Source organism: Ambystoma mexicanum, chromosome 2p, assembly GCF_040938575.1.
Source record: "Ambystoma mexicanum isolate Mex_15411 chromosome 2p, UKY_AmexF1_1, whole genome shotgun sequence".
NCBI classification, from domain to species: Eukaryota; Metazoa; Chordata; class Amphibia; order Caudata; family Ambystomatidae; genus Ambystoma; species Ambystoma mexicanum.
In genome coordinates this window covers 1112248946-1112274836 of record NC_090923.1, presented here as the reverse complement: position 1 = coordinate 1112274836, position 25891 = coordinate 1112248946, and the positions used below count along the sequence as shown (strand labels likewise).

The following is a 25891-nucleotide window of genomic DNA, read 5'->3' as shown; positions in this document are numbered from 1 at the left end:
TGAGGTCCCACCGGAAAACCGATACATTAGCACCCACGGACGGGTGGAATGATAGCGTTGTGTGTAGCTCGCAGTTCTGTAATTCCAGGGGCTGCTGCGAGTTGTGAACGGGAGGTATTGGCACAGCTGCGTGGGTCCCGCTGTGAGAATGACAGGACCGCCGAAGGTCAGGATTAGAGCGACCTGCAGAGCGGTGGCAGTGCTCCGTTCCTGAAATGGCAGTCAGTGGGCGCCGCAGCTCTGGAATGAGGTGCATTGACAGTGCCACGTGCGGGCTCCGCTACTGGAATAGCAGGCCGTGCTGCAAGCCAGTATTGGGGTGTAGCGGCAGTGTTGTGCTTGGGGACGAGCATTGGCACTTCGTGGGGCGTTGTACATGTAGGTCGGGATTGAGGCGCATTGCAGAGCTGCCTGTGGGACCCAGTACTTGAGCAGCAACATCTTGACTGAGATGTATTAGCAGAGCGATGAGTGTTCTCAGTACTGGTAAACAGTACCTCTCAGTACACAGAACAAAGGAAACACGTTCACAAGAACCCTAGCACTAATACATGAAGTAATGCATGCACCCCACTTCTCCGTGCCCATACCCCCTTCTTGGCTCACACACACACAGCCATGCTACTCTGATGCTTTGGATACTTTTTGCATAGCTCATGTTTTCCACCATTTCCCAAATGTTCCCACTCTTTGTTCATCCGCCTTTCTGAAACAAGCACATGTTCTCGATGTTTACTTGGCTTCCAGGGAGTCGGCACCTGGATGTGACTGTCCTCTTAGCATCCAGTCCCTTTTGATCAGTTAATAACAGGTGTGTTCAGCGGCACTCCACTTTGCTTCCTCCGCCCCACGGGGGCTTCAGGATAGGCCCGAAGCAGAAAATACCACAGGTGGGCGATGCCTTGTTGGGTGTTGGAAGGACTGCTTGAGTCTGCACACCAGGTTCCACTCATAGGTGCTGCCTTACCAAAAAGTTACCATAGCATGCTAAGGTGCCATCCAGGCCTAGACCCACGAGCTTTGCTCTGAGGCACTGTACGTCCAAGGTGGCCAGCCTTCACCCCAATACTGAACATGCCTACCATCAAAGGATGCAACGAGGAACCCAGGGGGCCTGAGTAGCCACCATGGTGTTCTGGGGGACTACAGAAACGGACACGGGTTCTGTACCGTGCATCGGCCATCCTAGCCAATGCCACAGGCTGCATTAGTCACCTGGCGCAGCTATGCCACCATCCACTCCTTCACCATATTACAAGTCCGTGCCACCTCTGCGGGACAGAAATGCGGGTGGCTAATGTGCGGGGAAATACTTTTTTGGTGCTTTGAGACGTGTAAATCGGGTGTTGGACGTTCAGATTCGACGGTGGACGGATTCCGACACCTTTCCTCCAGCCACACTTAGTTCACTAAACGTGGACCCGTAATCATAAGTGCTCTTTGCATGCACCTTCAAAATACATTTCATAAAAGACATCGGCCCTCAGTACAATTTCGGTGTTAGAATAAAAAAGTGGTAGTAATTAACTTAGTGCCAATTTTACCGCACCGTTGAATTCTACTTTTGGCCTGAAGGTGAAGGATGAACTTGCAGCAACTTCAAGGAGGTAAATTCTCCACTGCATGGCCACAAGTCATCGGCTTGACCATGGCAGGACTAACACTTGCAGTCAATCCACCAAAATCCCACTGGATTCCAAAAATGGGGACTCCTACGGGGTTATCAGCACTCATAAAATCCGTGGGACTAAGTGGCACTACCAGTAACCGAGTTTGGTGGTAATTCCTCAAACCCGTAATGAGGGACATTATATTATGCAAGTGTGAACATTTCATATCAACTTTCCCACATCCATGAAAATGGCACCTGTGAACAAGCTTCCTGCCCTATGCTGGGTTCTCTCCATCGAGCTGCTCTTGTCCTCAGTCATTCAAACAGATTCAGGGAGGTTCGCCCCAAAACGGCATGAGTGGAATGTGCTCATTTTTTAAATGTTCTTATTTTGCTCAAACTTTACCAACAAAATGTGGATGTTAGGTGTGGGTCAGGCAATATTGGTGGGGTGGGGATGGCTAGGGGCAGTCATGCGGGAGCTCCCAACCCCCTATTCTTTGTTACAAAAAATCGAGCAAAAAAACAAGCAAAACAATGTATTTTTTAAATTTTTTTTAACAACAGACAGATATACTTTAGGGAGACTTTCCTCTGGAGGGTGTGTTCCCAGCGGTGGACAGGACTGTTGATATGTCTGCATTAGGCTGGGTCCGATTGCCACTATAATGAGATACTTGAAGCCTTCAGACCATTATTCCCCCCACCCCCTCCCTTTGGGACAAACATTACCTGAGCATACTCCTCACTTCACAGAGGAACTACCCAGCGCTACAGACTATTAGATTCCCAGCTGTGTGAAGCTCAACCAAGCCTCCTTAAATCTTACTACTAATGCTACACCAGTGCCTGTGCTGTCACGTTGGCTGCCTCCGGCCCAACGCACTGTTGAGGACCGCCATATTCTCAGCTCAGTTAGTATCAGTCTCTTTGGTACCTCTCTCCATTAGAGTGGAGAGACAGGACCTGCAGGCTAATATTTTACCTACTGTAGTGCAAAGTCCTGCAACAGACAGTATTTTTGGAAGCACAAATACAGTGTGCATTCACAAAGGTCATGATGACATTTTTAAAGGAGTGAATAAAGTGCGACTGAAATGATTGTGTTTATGCTTCTGTGTCTCTGTGAATACCTCAGGCAGAATTTCCCATCGTTTGGCCAAACCTGCGAGGGCAGGTCCAACATTAACAAGACAACCAGCTACCCAGGTGTGTGTCTTGTCTAAGTAGACCTCATCAGAGGGGAGTGCTTGTGGCACAGCGGGCAAACAGGTCAACATCTGGTCAAACCCACTTCGAGAGGGACCGAACAAAGGTGAAAGAATGTGATTTGAAATGCTTGAGAGGTATTTAAGGACCTCACCTAAAAGGCCCACCTTTGCATCCATCCAAATGCGAGCTCACCGTGTCCAAACCTGCATGCAATGACCCCAGCTGGGAACCTGAAAGCTGACCCCAAATCTGCTACCTCAAGTCCTGGTGAGGAGCCAGTGGAGGACTCATCCTCCAAGTCTAGCTTCTCCTCGTCGATCCTGGACAGTCTGAATGGGACCCAAGTCCAGCACCTTGTCTTCTTCTGAAATAGGGTTTCAGAGGCCAGTTTTCCCGCCTCTGGCATGATATGATATGATAGGTTATTTATAACGCCCTTAATACCCAGAGGTTTCTAAGCGTGGACACGGTTGAACCTGTGTTGCTCCATGTCATCTTGCTTCCAAGGCGAACGTGTTGCTGCTGAGCTATGCTCCCAGGATCACAAAGGATCCGAATTCTATTGCACTGGGATCTGATTGAGGTGACAACAGAGATTTGGAAGAAAAGACACCCCCATACCATGGCTGGAAGGAAAATTGACAAGAATGCAGGCCTCTTCCTGATGACACCGCTTGTCTCTTTCCCGGTACGTCACAAATCACAGAGTAGAGGCCATAACCCAGGTTGTTGTTTTTTTCACCTTTAGCTAAAGAGGCTAAATGTTTGACTGTGATAGAATACAAGACATACCAGAATTCCTTCCTCTACCTTCCCCAGGATTATGGGATGTATATGGTTTGTTTGTGACACAATTGTTCGTGGCTATATTATTAATCATGGTCAATTCGGCCGCAAAGCCAATTTTGCTGCGGCCAAATCCGGCCAAACTGTAACCCCCCACCAATCCCCTAGTTACCTTTTCAGCATCCGCTCATCTTCTGACTCTGCGGCGTCAGATCCACCCCTCCTAGGCGGGTCGGATCCGACGCTGCAGGGTCTGCTTTTCTCTTTTTTTTTCTTCTTGTCCCCCACTTCCAAACCTCCGGAAGCGGGGTACACCCCCGCTACCCTCAAAGACCATCACTACCAAACATGGGGAGCGGGGGACATCCCTGCAAACTTTGAGATAGCATGTGACTAGGTAGGTCTGACTGGGCACCTGGTACTTTATTACTTATTTCAAAGCCAAGGCCATGGCCTGGGGCTGTTCACAGCCTCAGCCAATCAACATCTCACCAAATGTAAGTCGTGGGCAAAACAGCAAAACCCCTTACAGTCTGTCACCATCAGTTGTGGTCTCCTGTTGCTAAGGAACAATAGCTTAGTCTCACATAACTCATTGGCCACGATATGTAGTAGAAGGATTTGAAAGATATGAGTTTTTAATTATTTCCTACATTTCAGATGACCAAGAATTGAGCTTAGCTATGAGGGAGTTCTGCATCTCTGCCGCAGAGAAGGTGCACCCCCCATCCCTACATCCTCACTTTCTTAAATCTTGGGACGTGGCGAAGAGCTGCACTAGCTGAGCGTAAGAGATGCTTTAAGATGGCATCGCTGTAGTTTCTCAATGATAAACTGATGACCTAGCCCACAGAAGGCCATGTGAGCAATTTTTTTCAGGGCTGCAGCCATATGGTTGGAGCCGGGCTACTGCATTCGGGAACCTCTGTTAGTGCTACCCCACTAGTTATTTGGGAGCACTTAATATGTGTTTTTAGAATAGTCCAGAAAGGACAGCTCCAAGGAGACACCATGGAAAGGGCGGAGAGGGAATTACTCTATTGAACATTTCTCAGGCGAAAAACCTTTCTTTTTACAGCACTTGTCACCTGATGATCCCCGAGTAGATTGGAGTCGTAGGGCACTCCCAGCCTTTTCACCACATTCATTCGGTGGGGGCTTGCCCCCAACCGTTTTGACCAAATGTTAGGAGGTCATGTGCGAGGTGGTTTCTGGTCATGATCATCTCTATTTTAAAGGTGGGTAGGTTCCTCTTCGGGTGGTGCTTGGCCTTCGAGCAATAGACTTCCAACAGACATTCAAGGAAATTAGATCTCTGCCCATGGATGGCTTTAAACACCAGCCGAGTGGCATCCACATAGTATCTTAACTCCAAAAGTTGTAAACATTTTTATTCAAGGAGTATTGTATATGTTAAATAGCAGTGGATACAGGGTTGATCCCTGCAGGGCCTTACACTCAACTGAGCGAGACCTAGTAGCCAAAACGAAGAATGATGTATGGTGTATTTGTTTCCCTAAAAATGCCCAGGACGTTCTTTTGGTGCATCCTTTATTTGACCTGGGAGAACAGAATTAGTGTGTCCAGTAGTAGTTTCGGGCTCCCTTGAAGCTCCTTACTTTCCTCTGTGTCATATCAGACATATATATGGTATGGGTCAGACCCGTCTTTCCGAAATGCATTGGCCTTAAGTCTATTACACACGTGTGTTGCGGCAATCTTCCTCTCACTAAAAAAAAAAGAGTGACAGCTTTGTCTTCTTTTTGGATAAACTTTAATTTGAAAAAATCAACAGATGACTTCCTGCATCTAATTATTTTTGAGCACTGAATAACCTTTGGATACAAGAAAATTTCTGAACTTGATAATTTGATGCCCGTCTCGGCCTTGTTTGAGAGCGGCTGTGTGGCCTTGTATTTTTACTCGGTCTCCTGCTTTTGTTGTGTATTATAGTCAGGGTGTCTCCAGACTTGTCGCAGCCAGCTCCTTTTGAACTTAAATAAGTACAATTGTATTTATGGACTTTGAATTGAAGAATATAACTAATCAGTGGTGCCCACTTACTTCTCTGTTTGATGGGTCAGACCTGTCCCCTTACAGAGCGGGTTCAGGCTCTTCTGCAGGCTCATACAAATACTTTACCTCTCCCTTCTTCTCCAGCCAGTGGTAGCTCCAGATGACATAAGGGCTCTTGGCTACACATAGTTGCCTTAAAACATCTGAGGATGTGCAAGACCCATCTACAGTTGTCTTTTCATTTGAGCCAGGAGTCCAACTCTCTCTTTTTGAATTCCCATATCTGGAGCAGTAGTTGGATCTCTGCTGGTGTTTTCAGGAGCCAGCCTTCTGGTAGGGCCCAATTTCTTACTCTGGGTCCAAAGCAGTGGTCTTCAAACTTTTTAGGACTGGGCCCCCCTCAGCAAAATGTGGGCAGGCCGTGCCCCCCCCAAAATGCCACATGAACAGCAAGTCCAAATGGCTATGAACTATTGTGCGCCATCACCAGACCCTACTCCCAGTATAGTCCCTGGGCTCCCCCACCAGCTTCCATCACAGTCTCTGGGCTCCTTCATCCCACTGTTACCCAGTCCCTGGGCTCTCCCTACCCCACCACCAACCCTGGCCTTTTCCCACTCTGCTCCCACCACTATCCCAGGGCTCCTGCCCATCCTGCTCCCACCACACTCCCTGGGCTCCCCTACCCTGCTCCCAGCACAGACCCAGGGCCAGTGGCGGCTGGTGAATTTTTTAAGTGGAGGGGCATAAATATTTTCCTCAGATATGCCATAGCGACCGAGGAATCTTTTTTGAATAATGGGTTAAAATGTTGCAGTTTAGAGCATACTTAAAAAGAAATTGGGTAAAAAGTCAAACAGTTTGCAAATGGCGCTGGGGGGGGGGGCAAAGGGGCAGGCATGATATTTTTTAAAGGACATCTATGATACCATCCCTGTCCCCTGGGCTCCTCAGCGCCTCAGAAGGAGAGCTGATTTTGGCAGGTGGGTAGGGGAATTGTGCAACAAAGGCATTTTTGAAATGCCTTTGTTGTACAACCCCCCACTCGCCAAAATCAGATCCACTGACCAACACGAACACACACAGACACACACAGCAATCACTCATCATTCACACGAGCACCCATCACAATACACTCATTCATAAAACAAGCATAAAAGCATCCATGAACAGGAACTTGGAAGCAAGAGCTTCGTGGTTCCTGCACATGCATGCACAGGGGCCTGCCCGGGCCTGCGTGTCAGTGCTGAAATGCGTGGGTGCTGAAACGCCCCGCTCCAGGCTGCTCTTTCCGTATGTGCGAGGAGGCGCACAGGCTCCCTCTCGCACACACAGACATGCAGGTCCCCATACAGACATGCAGACCCCCAGCCAGCATTTTCAATCAATGAGCTATGCAAGGCTGGTGAACCAAAACGCCCCAAGCCTTTCATGTCTCAGTGAGCATGTGCTGCTGGAGAACTGAACTGTCAAAGGGAAACAGTGTATCCCTTTGACTGTTCAGCCAGCCCAGGAGCACTCCCTCAGCTGGAAAAAGCAGCTGAGGGAGTGCTCAGTGTTTCACTGGGCTGGCTCCTCCGCTCCTCCATAATGGATGAGGGGGCAACTGGATCGATGCACCCTCACCCATTATGGATGAGCCGGCAGGCTCAGACTGACCTAAACGGCAATAGAGCAATGTCCAAACCAAAAATGAAAAATGCTAGTGTGGCCAGTTTTTTGGGTCAAAATGGGCCTCTTTTTGTTCCAATGTGGACCAGTTTGATGAGTTACTTCACTATGCAGCTAGTAGTTTTGACAATTGTTGCTGAATACATATTCTTTAAATATCACAGTTTGCTTACATGTTATCAAAAAACACCCCCTTAGGTAATATTCAAACAGTCTATCACTAAAGGAACGAATTGCCATTGCAACTGTGGTCTACTTTTTCATTGGTGCCTGAGACAGTTTTATGCTCCAGTCCGACCCTGTGAGCCGCCCCTACCCATTTCCTCCTTTAAAAAAATGTTTTCTTTCTCGCGACCCCCTGGAATGCGGCCACAGCCCCCTGAGGGGGCGCGCCCCACTATTTGAAGGCCTCCGGTCCAGAGGTTTGCATCCCGACTGACTCATTGGAATGCAGTTGGAAAGCTTCTAGGACCTCTGAGTGTTCACAACTTGGAGTGCCCTAGGACTGCCTCTCCGACACAACCCCCCAGAACTGAGGGGTATTTTTGGTGTGCAAGGTTTCTGTGTCCACTCTCGAGGGGAAGGGCTGATGACATTCATAGAGAACACCGCTGCAGTTTCCTATGTGTACCAGCAGGGAGGCACACACTTGGCAGTTGTCTTCTCACATGGAAAAGTTGCTGGTGAGCTCTTCAACACTAATAGTTTCTCTCAGTTTCATTAAATCGGGTAGTAGTAATATCTACTGTTATTGCACTTAGAAGCAGGAAGAATCCAGCATGAACATCTATATAAACATGTGATATTTAAATTATGTTTTATTTCAGCTGTTCGTGTGTACAGTTGTTCCTGAAAAGGTAGGCAGCTGGTTTCATCAGACATACTTACTCATGGGGTTGTCATTTCTTTTCAGTGGAGGCATGGGGGCATCTGCCGCTCAAATCGTTTTTTTGTGGCGAGTAAGGACGCAGTGTTCATTCCCAACTGACTATTTTTATGCAAATAAAAATATATACACATTTTCAAAAATAGACTTTTTTCTAGTAATACAAATATTCTTTCCAGTTACAAATTATCAAAAATTAAAAGAAGCATTTTATTGCCTAGGTTAGCCTCACTCCAGACAGCACTATAGCAGAGGTCCTCTTTGTGGAAGGTACATCCCAAGCGTAGTGGGGGTTCTGCCTGTTCTCTGACATTTAGAAAGAACACAGAATCTTGAAATGAGAGATAAACCGGATCCTGATCTGCGGCAAAGTAGACTTTCACACCTAGTCATAACTCCGATTTACTCCCATCATGAACAATGAGGAAGAAGCGGGTGAGTGGCCTGCTGGTGGGGTTGTCATAGAAGAGGACGTGCTAGCAAAACCACATGGTGGTGTAGGCAAGGAAACAGGTAGGGAGCAAGGGAAAGGAAAGATTCCAGGAGTGAATAATCTGGGTCAGGGTATGGTGTGGTGGGGTAACGTGAAGGATGTTGGGAGGGGAGACGCCCATCTCCTAGTTGAGGTACACATGGGTGCAAAGACAGGGAGAAAAGCGGGGACGCTGGGTTGGTGAGAGGTTGGAAAGGAAGGTTGAGACCACCCACCAGTGTTGTGCCATCATCAGAAGGAAAAAAAGAGCATCAGAATAAGACATACCTTTGCTGGCAAAAGTCTCGGTCATGTACTGACAAAGACACTTATGTCATTGCATATATAAGAATTTGGTTGTTCTAGCTAAAAAGGACTATGTGAACAATCATATTAGTCAGGAAGTTTCTAACTCTAAGGAATTGTTTACAATCCTTAAAGAATTGGGGAATCCTAAGGTTCAAACTCATTAATTCATTAATAAGGATCACAACTGTTGTTCCAGCATCCAACAGGCACTTTTTTAGAAAGTGCGGTTGTCGCTTCTAGACATTATTCAAAGAAGAGAATCGCATCACCTCCCCGGACCCATCATTACCTATTGAGGCTGGCCCACCACATTTTGATTTTAACGAAGTAACTGTAGCCAATGTAGAGAGTGTGGTTTCAGGGCTGAAACCCAGGGTCTGCCCTGATGATCCATGCCCCTCCAAAATTATCAAGAGCTGCATTAGAGCATTGGCCCCACTAATTGCTAAATTTGTGAATGCTTCCTTTTTAGCCTCACCTGTGCCTGCTGGCATTAAACATGCATGGATTACGCCATTACTAAAAAAAAAGCTTTGGATACCAATATGGGCAAGATCAATAGACCGATCACTAGTGTGCCTTTTGTACTAGAAATTCTAGATCGTGTGGCATATTTGCAGCTATAAGCCTAGAAAGAAGAATGTAATCTTCTTGGATCTGATCAATCTGGTTTTAGAGCCTACTAAAGCACGCAATCAGCGCCTCTTGATCTAAAGGCAACAATGATTCAATTTATGGACAATGGAGAGATATCGCTGCTGATTTCACTGGATTTATCTACGGCCTTTGATTTAATTGACTTTAATATACTCTATAATAGATTGCTATCCTCTGCTCATTTATCTGTAAGAGCAGCGGATTGCGTCTTGTCATTTTTATTGGGCAGATAGGCAAGAGTCTTCCACACAACTAACATGGCCTCCCCTGTTTAGCTTAATTGTGGAGTGCCCCGGGAGTACCTATCATCTACTCTTTTTAATCTTTGTATGAAGCCACTGTTTGATATTTTAGACAAGGAGGACATTTTATATGCTAATTATGCAGATGACACACACATTTTGATACAATTTACAGGTGGTTATTCCACAGATGTCAAGAGAGTAAATTATGTTTTTAATCTCATTCATCGCTGCATGGTGCACAATTCCCTGGTGCTGAATGATGCAAAAACAGAGTTTTTAATAGTTGGCACACAACAAAGGCTATTGAAGCTTTCAGAGTGTTATAATAATGTTTTCATTGCAGATTGTAACATTCCTGTCCTATTGAAGTTTACAACATTAGTATTAGTTCTTGATCGTACATTATCTATACAGGATCAAGTCAATGTGATTATCTCATCATCTACATACTATCTGAAGCTCGTGCCACATTAAACCTTTTCTTTCTGATGGAAATTGTGCTACCATTGCACGTGCCATTATAGGTGCAAACATTGATTACGGTGACAGTCTTTTGGTTGGCACTGCTCGGAAGTATTTGAGGAAGCTGCACATGCTATAAAACAGTGCACTGCGAATTGTGTCTAATATTCAAAGAAGAGCACACATCACTTCAGCTCGCAGGGCACTGCACTGGCTCCCGGTAGAAGAGCGCCTGCATTTTAGAATCCTGGCCCTCACACATAAATGCATTTATGGCAAAAGTCCTATCTACCTGAAAAATAAGATTCTAGATTGCTGAGATCTAGTCAAGGCAAGCTGCTCCAGATACCAGAAGCAAAACTTGAGAGAGCAGGAAGATGCTCCTTCAGTTTTTTAGCTCTGCCCTCACTGGTTAGCCTGAGACTGGATTCCTCTCATTTTTCATTTAAAAAGTCCTTGAACACCTTTTTTTTTACTTTGATGTATTAATCAACTCAGTTGCTTTTATCCTGCTGATATCCTGCTGTGTTTATCTTTTTCTCTTTTTAATGATTTTGTATTTTAATGTTCTCTGTTTTTATTCTGGTGGTTTTAATCTGTTACTTTTAGTATGTCTTATATTGCTTTGTACTTGTGACTTGTATTTGTATTTATTCTGTGTATTAGTTTGGTATTTTGTGTGTGCCTGCTTGCCTTCGGGTCTAAGGGGCGTTGTAAGTACTCAAACATAAACATATTGTTTCAAACCATCAAGCTTACCTTTAGGCGCAGGTGAGGTGTCTGGGAAGGCCTTGTTGAGGGAATTGAGGACCAAATGCATGTTCTGGGTGGGTGGCGGCTTAGATAGCAAGTCACTGCTGGGTGCAGGAGTTGGCTGGCTGGTGCTGCATGACGTATCAGGCTCCTTAGGCCACAGTCTCTTCAATGAGTCTCTGCCCTCCCGAGAAGTGATGAAATCTAACATTGCCAATTTGCCCTGCTGCAGACGGCGACGCCCTGCAGTGTCAGAGCAGCTGAAGTGCATTGCACCCTGCAGCTGACTCTTTGTGTACTCCACCAGGTTGCGGCAGTCCAGGATCATGGGCGTCTGCGTGTGCACCTTGCACTTGGTCATCTTCTTGGCCAGCTCCTCTGGCCAGATGGTGCGCACACTGTAGTCATCATCGTAGTTGCAGCTGAAGGATGACCCCTTTGGGTCATAAGTGACAATGGGATCACTGCTGCAGAAACTGCAGGAGCTACTGACTGACTTGACCGAGGGGTTGCAGGTGAGGCATGCCAGAGATTTAAGAGCAGCCCCACATGGCAGGCAGCCGAGCTTCTTCATAGGCGGGCTGCAGCCAGAGCAGGCTAGTGACTGGAGACTGGGGGCACCTGCGAAGCAGCTCAGCGACTTGAGGGTAGGTCTGGAGGGCAGGCAGCCAGTTCCACTGGCTTCCTCACAGCGGGCGAAACGCCAGCAGCCACGGCAGCCGCACTTAAGCGGGTGCATGGTCCGTGAGCAGCAGTTTGCCTCTGGGCTAGAAAGGTTGGATGAATCAGTGGAAGGGGCTTTCTTTGAGTCCAACAATAGAGGTGGCTTTGAGTTCTCCTTGGAGTAGTTCCGGCTGACTTTGACCTTCTGGCTGGAGAAAAGCTTGCTCTGTTTTAGACTTTGGAGGTTCTCCTTGGCTTTTTGGTCCAACGGGGAATATAGTCTGGACTTATGGGTTGGTGTGAGCTGATGATTGGTGTGTTGAGTGAAGGCTGCTTCATGCGTGGGATCCTCAGCACTGTGATAAACTTTCTTCAAGCGGAGGCTGGATTGCCGCTCTGTACTGAAGGCCCGGTCCAAGCGCAGAGCTAAAGTCTTGGGCCGTTGTAGTGGGGCAAGGCGTTCTTCAAGAGGCGAGGGAGGCATCTGGGAGGCCGGTCTAAAATACAAGATGGATCGGATGTGATTAATGGGCTTCATCTGAGACATATAATGCATGCATGTGGGACACACATGATACTGGACAGCACTAAATAAGGTGGTGGGCCTTAATTGGAGACACAAAAAGTACTTAAACAAAACATGCCACACAATACCCACCACACAACATCAACATGGTGTTGGTGAGCCTGTGATTATACAGTGGGCTTTCATCAGAAACACAACACACATACACTGGATTGAAGAATGTGAAATGAGATAGTGGGCCTTCGACCAGTGGCAAATCACACAAAAAACATGGGCACGCAAGAACCTGGAGAACTCTAGGTTGGCAAGTTTGCCTTCACTTAAAACACAAAACACAGCACTCATACAGAAACAAAAATGCACATAGCACACAAACACTGTGCACAATAGTTTGATCACACACATCCCCAGCGCACACCTATGCAGATGAATAGCCACACAGATGAAACACACACGATACACAGAATACAATGTGATTGTAGCAGGAAATACTCTCTTAGAGAAGGAAACTGGAATTAAATTATGACATTCTAGTCAAGGGGCATGTCTGTACGTAATTTACTCCTAAAGGGGGAGGAGCACGACAGGGATTTGGTGTGCTGTACGTCATGTCCCAAATGGCCTTAAGGAAGCACAGGTACGCCCACGCCTTAAGAAACCCTCACTCCACCCAACTGTCCCAGGGAACCACAGACCTATCACAACAGTCCGCTTTCTATTAAAAATCTATCTGCAAGTTCAAAAATTTGTCGAGGCTAACAACATGCTCGGCCGTAGACAGTCCGTCCTGGATACGGGACTGAAACAGCACTGGTAGACCTCAAAAACCAAATGGACGACTTCAGAGAGACGGCCAAAACCGGCGCTTCCCCTGCTCCTGGACCTGTCCGCAGCTTTTGATTTGGTGGACCATAATACTCTCCCCCACCATCTTTGTTCTGCTGCTAATTTTTCCACTAAGGCCATAGCTTGCATCACCTCGTTTCTCCAGGAAAGGGTTATGAAAGTCTTCTCTGACTCAGCCTGTGCCCACCCGAGTTACATAAAATGTGGAGTCCCACAGGGCTCCTGCACCTCACCAACCCTGTGCAATTTGTTCACGAGCCACTGTTCAACATTCTGGACGCGCTGGGCATCACATATACCAATTATGCTGATGACACGCAGGTCTTCATCCCTCTCACTGGTGACTATGAGTCCGACAGGAAAACCCTGAACTCTATCTACTCCACCATCCAAACCTGAATGGCTGAAAACTGGTTGTGCCTTAACAGGAAAAATACAGAACTTCTGTTAATTTGATCACCTGCTACCCTAAAAAACTGGACAACCAATATAGCTCTTTCATGATTGCTAACATGCCAATCGCTGTATCTCAAGTTGTCAAAACCTTGGGTGTCTATTTGGACTCCAACCTCTCAATTTGCAGGCAGGTCAACGCCACTGAATCCACAGCAGCTTACCCATCTAAACTGCTTAACACAACCAGACCTTTCCTGTCAGAACAGAATTGCCTCACCATAGCAAGAGCTATAATTGGGTCTCAGCTAGATTATTTCAACGCCCTTCTAGCATGGACGTCCGTTAAAAACATCAGTAAATTACAAAATGTCCAAAATAATGTCCTCAGGGCCGCCACCAGCATTTCCAAGTGGGATCATATTTCAGGGACCAGGAAATTGGTTCACTGGCTACTCATCAAAGAGCAGATCATCTTTAAAACCCTTACGCACAAATGTGTACATAACACGGCTCCCCTTTACCTGTCTCAAAGAATAGCCAAACCTATCTGAGCCAGACCCACGAGAACGGCCTACACCAACCGAATCTCCACTCCTAAGACCAGAAGGATTTGCACACGAGGTGCCAGTTTCCCTGTCATGGCCGCAACCCATTGGAACACGCTACCACCTCACATTAGAAGTATTGAGTCGCATATAGCCTTCCGGAAAGTGATTAAAACCATGCTGTTTGTATAAAATGATGATCTCAGCCGATGGTGTCCCATTTGCTTCCACATAGCCTGGATGTTTCTGCCCATTATGTGATGTAATCTTCTCTGTTACCGTATGATATACCTAACTGGCAACCACCTATGTATGTAACCTTCTTAATACGCAGTGTTCATGCAACACGCTCACTGTAACCAAGAGCAAAGTAAATCTTCCTGCAACTAAGACACTCTCTTGCAACAGTACCTCGGTGCCCATGGGCTGCTAGTGCGCTTTACAAATCTAAAAGAATAATAATAATTGTCTGGGGAATCGTCTGATAGTAGGATTACTTCTGGATATTCTTGGCCTAGATGATTTTTATTACAGGAATGACTTCTATTGGCTGGGGCGGCTGGGAGGGGTCTGGAGTGGTACACTTAGAAGTGAACGTACAGTTTTGTTAATAGAGGTTCTTATGAGGGGTAAATACCTTGAGTCTAGCACATGCCCCCCCTGTTGCCTAAGTGCAGGGGAGCTTGTCATAGATGGGCTTAGTGTGAAGGGACAGTGGAGAGGGGATGCTGTCGGCCTTCGAGGCAAGATTCCCCTGTGGGATGTGGAGAAGAGGAGGTGGCTGCGAGCAGACAGGTTGTCAGGTGATGTCGCCAGCCAGGGGTGTTGCTAGGTCTGGAAAAGATCTGGGGCTAGGCTAATGATTGGGACTGGCGGGACTCGGGGCTAGCTAGCCATTTGGTTGTAGCCCCTGATCTTTCATCTGGGCTACAGCCAAAAGACCCGGGGCTATAGCCCCCTCAGCCCCTCCCTAGCAACGCCTCTGTCACCACCTCACACTTACCCACAAGTCAATTTGTTCACTATAATTAATCAATAACTCAAAAGAATGTAAGTACATGTAGTTATAAAACACGTTGAAATGTATTTATGCTTGGTCGTTTGTTATGCAATAAACATACCTGTCTGTGGGAATCCCAGAACTTTGCAGCGATGCAGGCTACAACGCCACGAGAAGATACAAATGGCAGATGAATGCTCTACATATGCCACCTAACATAGCTATTTGGGTTGGGCGTGGGTGGGTGCAGAGCAGAAGGTGCGGCACTGAAGTCCCTGTGCACTGCTGCTGCATTCGCTTTCTGTGTGTGGATGAATGTTGCACTGAACAAACCTGTGAACGACCCTGTGTGTGCGAGCAATGACGGCTCTGCTTACTTTCCTGAACCTAGTCTCTGTGGCCAAAGGGCGCGTGCACCTCTTCTGCTTGAGAGCTTTTCCCTCTGTTGAGGATTGCTCTTCTGCCCTTGAAATACCTGTTCTGTGTGTGAAGAAAGCTTTCACTGCTGCTGCAAATGCCCTACGTAGTGGCAGGTGGCGCAAGTACTTGTCTGTCATTTGCATCTTCCCTTTGTATTTGCGAAGACCCGTTTACACTAGTATAGAGATGCTTTCAGTGTCGTCGCTAAACATATGCATATCTTTTCTGCGTGCGCCAAAACGTGCAGTGTTGTCAACTTTGCTGTGCCTGTTCAATGACGTGCACTGAGGTCACGTGTTCGCGCAGGTGCCAGCGGCTCGGCAGCGCACGGGCGTTTATCATTCTGACACCTTGCCGGGACACAGCCGAGCACGTGGCTCCAGCAAGGGAGGCGCCGCAGGGCGGCACGTGGCCGGAACAAGCCACGCGCACCCACGGTCTGCGCACGAGTGGACGTACGGTGAGGCGGCGCCGCGTTGCTCATGTTCCTGTGTGCGGTTCGCGGGCTAAAAGCCAAACAACATACCAAACCAACCTTGACCCCCCACCCGCCGCATTTTCTTGAATTCACACCGCCCCTGGAGCTTGTGTTCCAACGACGCAGCCCCTTTCCGCACGTGTGGAGAGCCCGCGCACCAAGAGGGCATGACGTACTAGGCCCTGTGCAGCGTCATCGCCCCATTGGGGCGCCAGGTGGCGCACATCTACGCATACTGACCGCCGGCATGACGCAGGGCTAATAAAAAAAAGCTTACACCTATCTTTGAAACCACAATGCGCCCGTGCACGAAATACATTAAAAAGCTAAAAATTGCTTCTGTGATTCTTGGCAGTATGCCAGTATCATTAATTTCACGGGGATTTGGATTTATTACATTTTTTTATGAGCACTATAAATAAGTACACCCACTTCAGAGATAGATTTTGTATTTTATCAGCATTTCTATAGCTCTGTACGGAATAATAAAACCGTACACTTAATATAACACTAAGCATGATGGATTAGGAGGAAAGAAGATGGTCCTTAAAACTGGAACGAACAGTGAGTAGGAAGAAAATGAGCTGTTAGAAAGGAAGTGCGTAGACCTCTCAAAGGTGTTTAGTTATTACACACATATTGTACCCTGCTTCCAGATCTTTTGTGTGGGTAGTGAATATGGTTGGAGATTACAGAAGTTCAAAGTGCAGGCTCATGCTCTGCAACCTCAATGATAAAACATGTTAATCTCCCATTGCACTTTACGACGTGAACCTGTTCTCTGTGATAAATGATTCTATGTAACACACAGCTGCCTTCGCAAACAGACATCCTTTGCCTATGTTGCACTGAATTTATTCTTACCGTTATTTATGATATATGGATTATGTGAGTAGATATGTGCTGTGGGGTCCACGGCCATTTTCCATTTTAAAAAGTTTGTGGTGCATTTTTATTGTTACCATATATATGCAGGCAGGTTTTCCCAGCTGTAGGCCCTAAACATCATTTTGAAATGGACCCATGTACATTCTGTGACGGCCCTGCCTTTGGACTACTTTCAGGGAGATTTTAGGGTAACTGTATCCACTCCAGGAGGGTTTGCCATCGTTTATCCGTGCAGAGGCGCCTGAGTTAGCATTAAGGAAGTGTAACTGCAGAGATTCTTTCTGCTAGTCTCCTTGTTTCTATGCCGCATCAGGGCTGAAGCCGAGGATATGCGCTGGTGGACGGCGTCCTCCACTTTTTTCAGAGGGCGGACGCCGCCCCCGCGCTACCTGGTGATTCAAGGGTCAGGCACTTCACCACTACACCATATGACTTGGTGAAAAACCGCAATCAACTTAAGGTGAAATGTGACATTTCGGGCCTGCACTCTGCAGGGAAAACATTGCCATTGATTCTTCAAGTTTAAAATGTGCACACTTTTTAACATTTTCAAACCCTATTAGAAGAACATATCCTCTTGGTTTTTTGTGCATGCTGATTTTATGAAAGGCAAATGCCCACTTGTTCTGTGCAATTTGTATGGTTATTTATTTATTTATTGTGCATTTGTAAGGCCCTTATACATCAAGCAAATTGTGTTTCAAAGTGCCCACAGGGCAACAAGGAGGGGACATGGGAATGAAGAGCAAATACAGCAATAAAAGATGGAGGTGGTCCTACTAGGCCTTGGGAGCATTCAGAATGTGAAAGTGCAGAGAGAGAGAATGGATGAGGTAGTGGGGGAGTGGGGTAAGTGCTAGCTGTAACAAAAGGCAAGTGCTAGGAAGTGAGCAGATGTAAGTGCCTAGGTGAAGTGGTCTGCCGCCAATAAATAAATAAATGCAGGACTATGGAGGCATAGGCCAGTGGGTGACAAGGCAAAGTGATTGGATGAGTGGAGGCTGAAGGTGGTGATTAGGTCTGGGAGGCCAGGACCTGTGAGGACACAAAAAATGCCCTGATCACCAATCTCAGCAACTGTGGGATTTAACAGAGGAGGGGGGAAGGGAAGGAGGAGGTGAAATCTAATGTCTTGAGTTTCTGGAATTTGAGGAGATCCGGCTCAAGATGAAATGAAAGCGGGCGGCTATTCCATAGGAGAGAACCTGCAGAGGAAAGAGATCGACCACCAGGTCACTGTTTAGTAAACCGCTTAACATACAGGGAGTTGGTGCCGGAGGAACGCAAAGATCTGGAGGCAGAGTATTTAGTAAGAGCAAGGTGTAGATAGCGAGGTACCTGGCCCCAGACAGCCTTGTGGATGATGGAGGCGGATTTTAATTTGATCCTTGCAGCAACTGCGAGCCAGTGGAGAGCTTTTAGGGTTGGAGAAATGCAGTACCTGGGCTTCAGGCCAAGGATAAGTCTTGCTGCCCTATTCTGGATTACTTGGAGGGGTCGTAGAGAAGAAGAGGGTAGATTAAGGAAAGGGCTATTGCAGTAGTCTAGCCTAGAGAGGACCAGAACTCTGGAGACGTTGAGCTTCTTGGGGAAAGTGAGGAAAGGAAGAATTAATTTGAGGAGGTGGAGTTGAAAGCGGGTCTTTTTGGCAAGCTCCAGAATGGGAGGGATGAAGGTAAGATAGGAGTCAAAGATCACTCCAAGGTTCTGCCTTCAGATGAAGTAGAAGGGGGAGAAGCCATAGAAGATGGCCAGAGTGAGTGACAGAAAGAGGTAGCAGGAGTCCTGGTAGGAAGGATCTCAGTTTTGCTGGTGTGGAGGAGGAGGTCTTTTGAAGTACACCAGGACTGGATGACAGATAGGCAGTCAGGAATGATGGAGGCAGTCAGGAATGATGGAGGAAGTAAGAAAAGGATCAAAGGGAATTTTGAAGAAGAGTTGTATGTCATCTGCATAACACTGGAAGTTTGGGGAGAAGGTGGAAATGAGGTAAGCAAGCGGAGCAGGGTAGTTGTTAAAGAACCAGGGAGAAAGGTTGGAACCTTGGTTCACGCTGCAGATGGAGACAGAGGTGGGGGGAGAGAAAGAGCCTAGAATGACCTGGGATGGCGGGTCACTGAGTAAGGAGGTCAGCCAGTCCAGTGCCTGCTCCGAGATACCTAGGGTATCATGGAGTCGTTTTATGAGGATCGAGGGGCTGAACGTATCGAATACAGAGGAGAGATCAAGTAGAATGAGAACAGCTGGAGAGTAAGAATCAAGAGATGTGAGCAGTTCCGCACGGGTATTCAGAATAGCAGTTTCTGTGCCTCTGGATGCTCGGAATCCAGATGGATGGTCGTGGAGGCAAACAACAAGTTCAGTGTGCTGGGTCAGTTCGGGAAGACCAGCTTCTCCAGGAGTTTCCCAAGAAAGGGGGTAATAGATATGGGGCGGTAGTTGGCTGGACAAGATGGGTCTGCAGAGGGTTTTTTCCAGAGAGGCCGCACAAGGGAGTGCTTGAGGGAGCAGGGGAAAAAACATCCAGTAAAAAAAGAGTGATTGTAGAAATCGGCAAGTGCAGGGGCAAGGGAGCCAATATTGTCCTTCATGGTTGTGGAGCAGCAGGGGGAAACCTGTTGGAGGAGACCTTCATGGAGCGGACAACTTTGGTGACCTCATCAGGTGTGATAGGAGAGAAGGAGGAGAGAAAGGCAGAGGGAGGAGGGGAGGCCATAGGAGGCACGGGGGTGTGGGAGAAGGGGAGGGGGAGAGGGTCGCGAGGGTGCTCAGGATATGAGTTTTTTGCAGTGAAATGTGTGGCCAGTGCATTGCAGAGTGTCTGGGAGGGAAGAGGTGAGGCGGAGACTGCAGAGGGGTTGGCTAGTTCCCTGCATATTTTAAAGCCAATTGAATGAAATTTGCATTTTAAAGCCAATTTAATGAAATTTGCATGTTTCACCTTGATATGCTAATTTCTGGTGAAATTGCAATTGAATATTTTTTGCAACACAGTGTTACCTGATCTGACGTTTTTGTGAAAATGTACAGCAAATATTTTCAAAACACGTTAGGCTACTGACATTGCCCAAAACAACCAGGTGTACAGTGCAGCAAGGCATAAACCTGGCCCATATTGCCCTACAAATCTTACCTGCTGGGCAGGATATTAAAACTTTGTTGTACTAACCAATGGCCCTTTCTGAGAACATGATGATAATGCTTTATAGTAAAAAAAAATGTTTTTAAAAATGCACGTTTCTGATCACTTCAGTAAAAGCATTGCGGCAGGCATCAGTCATGTTCCTAGAAGACTTTGCTCAGCCCTTATCTAGTAACATATTTGATGTCATCCCATGTGCTGGGCAGCACTGCTGGCTTGGCCAAAGTCATAGCTGGCCTCTCCCCGGTTGAGGCTGAAATCCATGTTGGCTGTCCCTGTTTATCCTTTTAATCACCAGGCTAACCTCATTGCTGACGTTACTCTTGTTGCCACCGTTGACATCATGGCTGAAGTCATTGGTGAGGTTTCTCCGGTTATTACTGTTGCAATGACTCCTGAATTCATTGTTCACGCCAATCACGTTGGCATCACCACCACTGATGCTGTGAACTGCCCTTGGAAATTGTGTGGATATTGGTTGTATGTTTGAGCTGGCCTAGGCTTACATTGTAATGTTGTGTGTGCGTTTATCTATGTTGATGATGACCATATTTCTGGTTCTCACATTTATGGTTTGACGTGAAATCTCCACTGGGGTGTATTGGGCTGTGGGACTATTCTGCAGGGCCTCAGCGGGAATAAGACTACCTGTTCACACACACAAAGATGAAGGTGGGCTAGGTGGGCACTTATGTCAATCATGTTTTCTAAGACCCTCAATATTCAAAGTTCAAAGGTGTTTATTTCCAGGAGTCAGTAACAAGGGAAGTTTGTAAACAGAAACTTTTAATATAAAATATCACAATTGTGTGATCTCTGATGCAAACATATAAAATGGATAATCAAACGTGTGCATGGACAGAGGGGTGCAGGCGGTAGGGGGGCGGGAAGCTTAGAAATAGCAATGTGAGGACAGAGTTCAGCAGTGACACATCCAGATAGGTCAAGTGGATAAAGGGATATACCAATGGGCCACAGGGAGACCCACATGCTCACCATCATGCATGCGCTTTGTTTCGGACAGGCTTCTCATCCTATTGCTGCATTCAGGCCACATGGGCACGCTGGCCCCTAGTGCAGTGGTCTAGCCGGCCGGCCTGGGGCAATCTTTACTCGGTCCCAGCAGCCTCGAACGTTGGTTTAGAATCCAGCACTCTCACCAGAATAGCACATCTATGCGCTCCCAAAAACCAAAATCCGTGTTTCCTCCTCTGCGCTTCACCATGTGTGCCCACGGCTCGGGTTGCCCGCAGTGTTAAGGTAAAAGTCACTGTTGTCATACTGTTTGGGCCATTATTTACATCAAGGCTCCAGTCATAATTCAGGACACAGCGTCAGGCATTGCCAATGTCACCCTTTGTATCCATTCTGAAAATCAAGGGTCAATATTGACTGCTCCCCGTTGTCATCGTTAACCTCAAGAAGGGGGTCATTTTTCGAATTGCCGGTGCTATCGTAGCTGATGGCAAGGCTCAAGTTATGTTCGTGGCCACCGCTTTCATCATTGTTGGTGTCACATCCTAGGTCATTGTTTATGCCACCAGTTACATGGAATACTAAATTCAAGATGAAGCCATTTTTGATGTCCCCCCAACCCCCCGCTTCTCATTGGTGTCGCCTCTTTTGATGTTGTAAAAGTCAACTGTGTGTGACGGGGGGGGCGGGGGGCTCAGTGAATTAACAACGCAGCCATGTTTAAAAAATGTCTTTTGATGGATTTGAATTTGCCGTCATCCATTCTCAAACTCAAGTGGGAGAAGCGAGCTCAGGGGCAGAGAGAGCAAAGATTGTGGGGTTTGTGGATCTGGTGCAGTCCCTCTAAGTACAAATCTACTAACACCTGAAAGTACATCTAGTCTCCCCCTGCCTGGCACTGCACACATCCCATCTTCAGCTTTGTATATACGTGCACCTTTCCCCCACAGTACGTACAGTAATCTAGTCTCACAGCCCTGCAATTCTTGTATGCGCGGTGTCACCTGCAGACCCACGTGACCTGTAGTACACTGTACACACAGCATTCTATCCCCTCATTCAGAGCATGTGTTCTCACTGCACCGCGGTGCACGCATGGCCACAGCCCTGCAGTACACACACTTTAACGTTCCTCTACATTCCAGTGAATGGAGTACATAATTTCCGCAGGCGGGCAAATTCTCGCTGTCCCCGTAGTACACGCCTTAACATTACTTTCGCTGCATGTATCGTTCCGGGGCATATATCCGCGCGGACCCTAAAGACACCGGGAGAATATATGCACTCGGGGCCCCTGGTTGCATATATTCTCCCGGTGTATGTAGTACACGCATATGAGTAAATAGACACTTTTTGCACGCATACTTGCGCTCTCTCTCTCTCTCTCTCTCTCTCTCTCTCTCTCGCACACACCCGCACGCGCGCGATTATAACGCTTTCGGGCAGCGAGACTTCTGAACCCTATGCATCTCCCAACAGCAGATAAGTTAATCATGCCCACGTAACATACTGACGTACACATGCCGATCTCTCTCTCTGTCCATCTCTGTCGCCTGCTCTGTCTGTCTCTCCCTTTCACACGCACACGCTATCATGCACAAGTACATCCTTTCACACACACTCGCAATATATACACAAGTGCTTAAAATACCCTACCATATACAAAACACCCATATACTGACTTTCAATAAACACACGCACAACCCGACGTATTATTATAAAACACGAACGGACCATGCATGCGCGGACATGCAGACAGAGATGCCATCATACCCTAGTTGACCCCACGCCTGTAATATACACAACTACTTGCAATACACAACCGCAAACAGCATGAACACATGCACACACCGACATATAATAAACGCACGCACTGACCATGCACGCGCGAGCACACGGATACGACTCAGTGCACACAGACATACCTTTCCATATAGATGCACGCACAGACATCCCTCGACAGACACCCTGCAGCCAAACCGCGGCGTAGTCACAGACACACTAATACCCAGGCACGCGCGGCCAGATGTGGGCGCACATTTCGTGCTTTTCCTTGCGCACACTCTTGCTGCAGACACCCCCTTACCTGCTTCAGTGGCTCTCTGCGTGGGCCCACATGTCCGGCACAGGGCTGCTCCCCCTGTGGCTGAAGGCTGCACAGTATTTCGGACCTCCTGGCCTTTTCTGTTTTTTTTTTTGTTTCCTGAGAGGATGGCTGTTTAGCTTTATGCTGAGCTTTTAATGGGAGAGATGGGGAGGCGCCACCTCAGACGGGTGACATCACCCCTAGCCAATCAGAGCCCAGCACTGAATTACACACACCAAAACCCCGGGGAGGGGGCCGGTGCATGGATAGCCTCAGGGCACGTGACATGCATTGATTCATTGTTTGGTGTACATGCGATCAGAGGAAGCAAAATTGACATCACGGATCATAACACTGAGCAAATGACACCGGCTGAGGTTGCGTCCCTTTTGTTTCTTTATGACACTCCCGCGGATTATGGGAAATGTAGTTTGATTGCTTTCTTTTCTTCATTCCTAACAGGATCCTTTGTTTAACTTGTTAATTTTATAAGGTGCTGAATAATAGCATACTTAAAAAAAAAACGACGGACGAAAATAAGGCAGAGATAAAAAGAGAACGCAGCATGCAATAGATTGCAGAGAACAATCGAGAACGTAACAAAGACTAGAGCCAACACAACAATAGAGAGGACGCAAACAGCAAAAGAGAGAACGTAGAGCTAATAACACAGGCAGACGGGTACTGTTCGCCACCCCCGCCCCCATGCAACATGTTCCCAATTCCTCTGGAGCCTTCCTTGGCTGAATAACTGAGGCCAGACCAAGCTCTACTTGTTGTGGCAAAACAAGGCAGCTGTTTATTTTCACATATTTCAAACCATAAAATTCAAAAACACACAATCATTTCAATAACCCAGACGATCGGCAACACCTTTTTGCTTCTCCTTCTTCATCCACACACCCCCCCCTTTTCCTTTTTATCTGTTTATTAATTTCCCGTCAGCTCTCTTTTTCTCCTTATGAACTCTTTTACCAAGCATACTTGGGTCTCACTCCCCGAACCTCCCTGGGCCTCCTGCTCCGGGCGAAACACATTGGCAGCCGCCGCAGTTGGGCTGCGGGGACTCGGAGCGCCGTTGTGCTTTCCTCTCCACCAGCCAACGCTGGAAGCTGAAAACCACGGGGGTGCACCTCTTCTTTCAACCTTGCCCCCCCCACCCCACCGCCCCTGTGCTAGGCTAACAGGGGGCTATGTAATCTTGGTCATCCCTGCCCTCCATCAGGAGATTAGTTTTGCCACTGCTCGATCACCTGAGTAACTGCCTGCGACAATGCATAAACACATTAGAAAACCTGCGGTAGAAGTCATGTTAGGGTGAGGTGGTTCGGGCAAAGTGATCCTTCCGCAGTAGGTTAGAGGCAGCTCCCCCTGCGTCTCCCCTAAATATAGAGGCCTCTGATGTCACCTATGGAAGTGCAAATATACCTGCACCCTCCTACAAGGGTACTACCCAGGAGAGGGGGCTTCCTCTTCTTCCTGTCCCTCAAGCCCCTTTATTTCTTTGTTTCCTCTTCCTGTGGGGTCACCTTCCCAGTAACCCCTGCTTCCTGCTTCTTCTCCATAGGAGAAGGAGAAAGGGCAGGGGGTGGGGGAGCTTGGCCCCTCTGCCATGTTAAGCCCTGGCACACTCTGCCCTACGGAGAAGCACAATCGGCTAACATAGGCAGTCGGGTACTGTTCTCCCCAGCTCCCCATGCAACATAGTCCCAATTCCTCTGGTGCCTACTTTGGCTGAATAACTGAGGCCAGACCAAGCTCTTCTTATTGTGGCAAAACAAGGCCCAGTTTATTTTCACATATTTCAAACCATAAACTTCAAAAACACACATTCATAATTTCAATAACCCAGACGATCAGCAGCACCTTTCTGCTTCTTCTTCATCCGCACCCCCTTTTCTTTTTTATCACTTTATTCATTTCCAGTCAGCTCTCTTTTTCTCCTTATGAACTGCATACTTTCGGTCGCACTCCCCGAACCTCCCTGGGTCTCCTGCTCAGGGCGAAACACATTGGCAGCCGCCGCTGTTGGGCTGCAGGGAGCACCCTTGTGCTTTCTTTTCCACCAGCCAAGGCTAGAAGCTGACGGCCAGAGGGTGCACCTCTTTTTCCGACCTTTCCACCCCTCGCAGTGCTAGGCTAACCAGGGACAATTTACTCTTGGTCATCCCTGCCCTCCGTCAGGAGGTTAGTTTTGGCACTGCTCGATCACCTGAATAACCGCCGCCACAGCAAAAAGGGGGTTTCACCCCTTTGCCTAACACATCAGTGTAAAAATGTGCTTTTTTATTCACAAACTCAATCTCTTATAGCATCTTCAAAGTTCAACACAAAGAGGTCCAAACCAATTTCTCACAGGTGAACCCCGTCCTTCTCATAATACCTGGGCACTCCTAGGTTTATCAGCCCGTACCTTCCTCGACCTCGCCACTGCTGAGTTTGATTTGGCCCCTCTCCAAGAAAACCTAGATATCATCCCGGACCAAATCAATTTGCAAGCCCCCAGGTCTTTGTTCAAGGACCAACATGTGTGGTGCATTTCACTCAGCAGTTGCCCCCTGCCCATCTGTTCCAGGTAGTTCCCACCTAGATGAATAACCACTATGTCTGGGGGGGGGGAGGTGTTTCTTCTCAGTCAACCTCTTCATTTTGCTCTTAAGTTCATCCCATCTCATGTCTCGCTTACCAAACCATTGAATGTCGGTCTTTTCCAAGGCCCTCTTTCTTGTATTCCACTTAAAGTTCACCCATTCTGCTGATCTCACTATGAACGAGTGACCAATCACCCATGCTATTTTTCTGCTACTCGTGGCATCCTCCTACACAGGGGGAGAAAAATATATAG

General features: G+C 47.4%; 1 protein-coding gene across 1 annotated transcript in view; it reads right to left on the bottom strand.

Moving 5' to 3' along the window:
- LOC138567169 (dual specificity protein phosphatase 10-like) overlaps positions 1-23225 on the bottom strand; it is a 40174-nt gene extending 16949 nt beyond the window's left edge. Inside the window, exons 1-2 of the mRNA XM_069645138.1 lie at positions 23047-23225; positions 11088-12241 (exon numbers count right to left, since the gene is read on the bottom strand). Coding sequence (XP_069501239.1) covers positions 11088-12228 — 1141 coding nt within the window. The 5' untranslated portion in view covers positions 12229-12241; positions 23047-23225. The remainder of the gene's footprint in view (positions 1-11087; positions 12242-23046) is intronic.
- Between the last annotated feature and the right edge of the window lie 2666 nt (positions 23226-25891).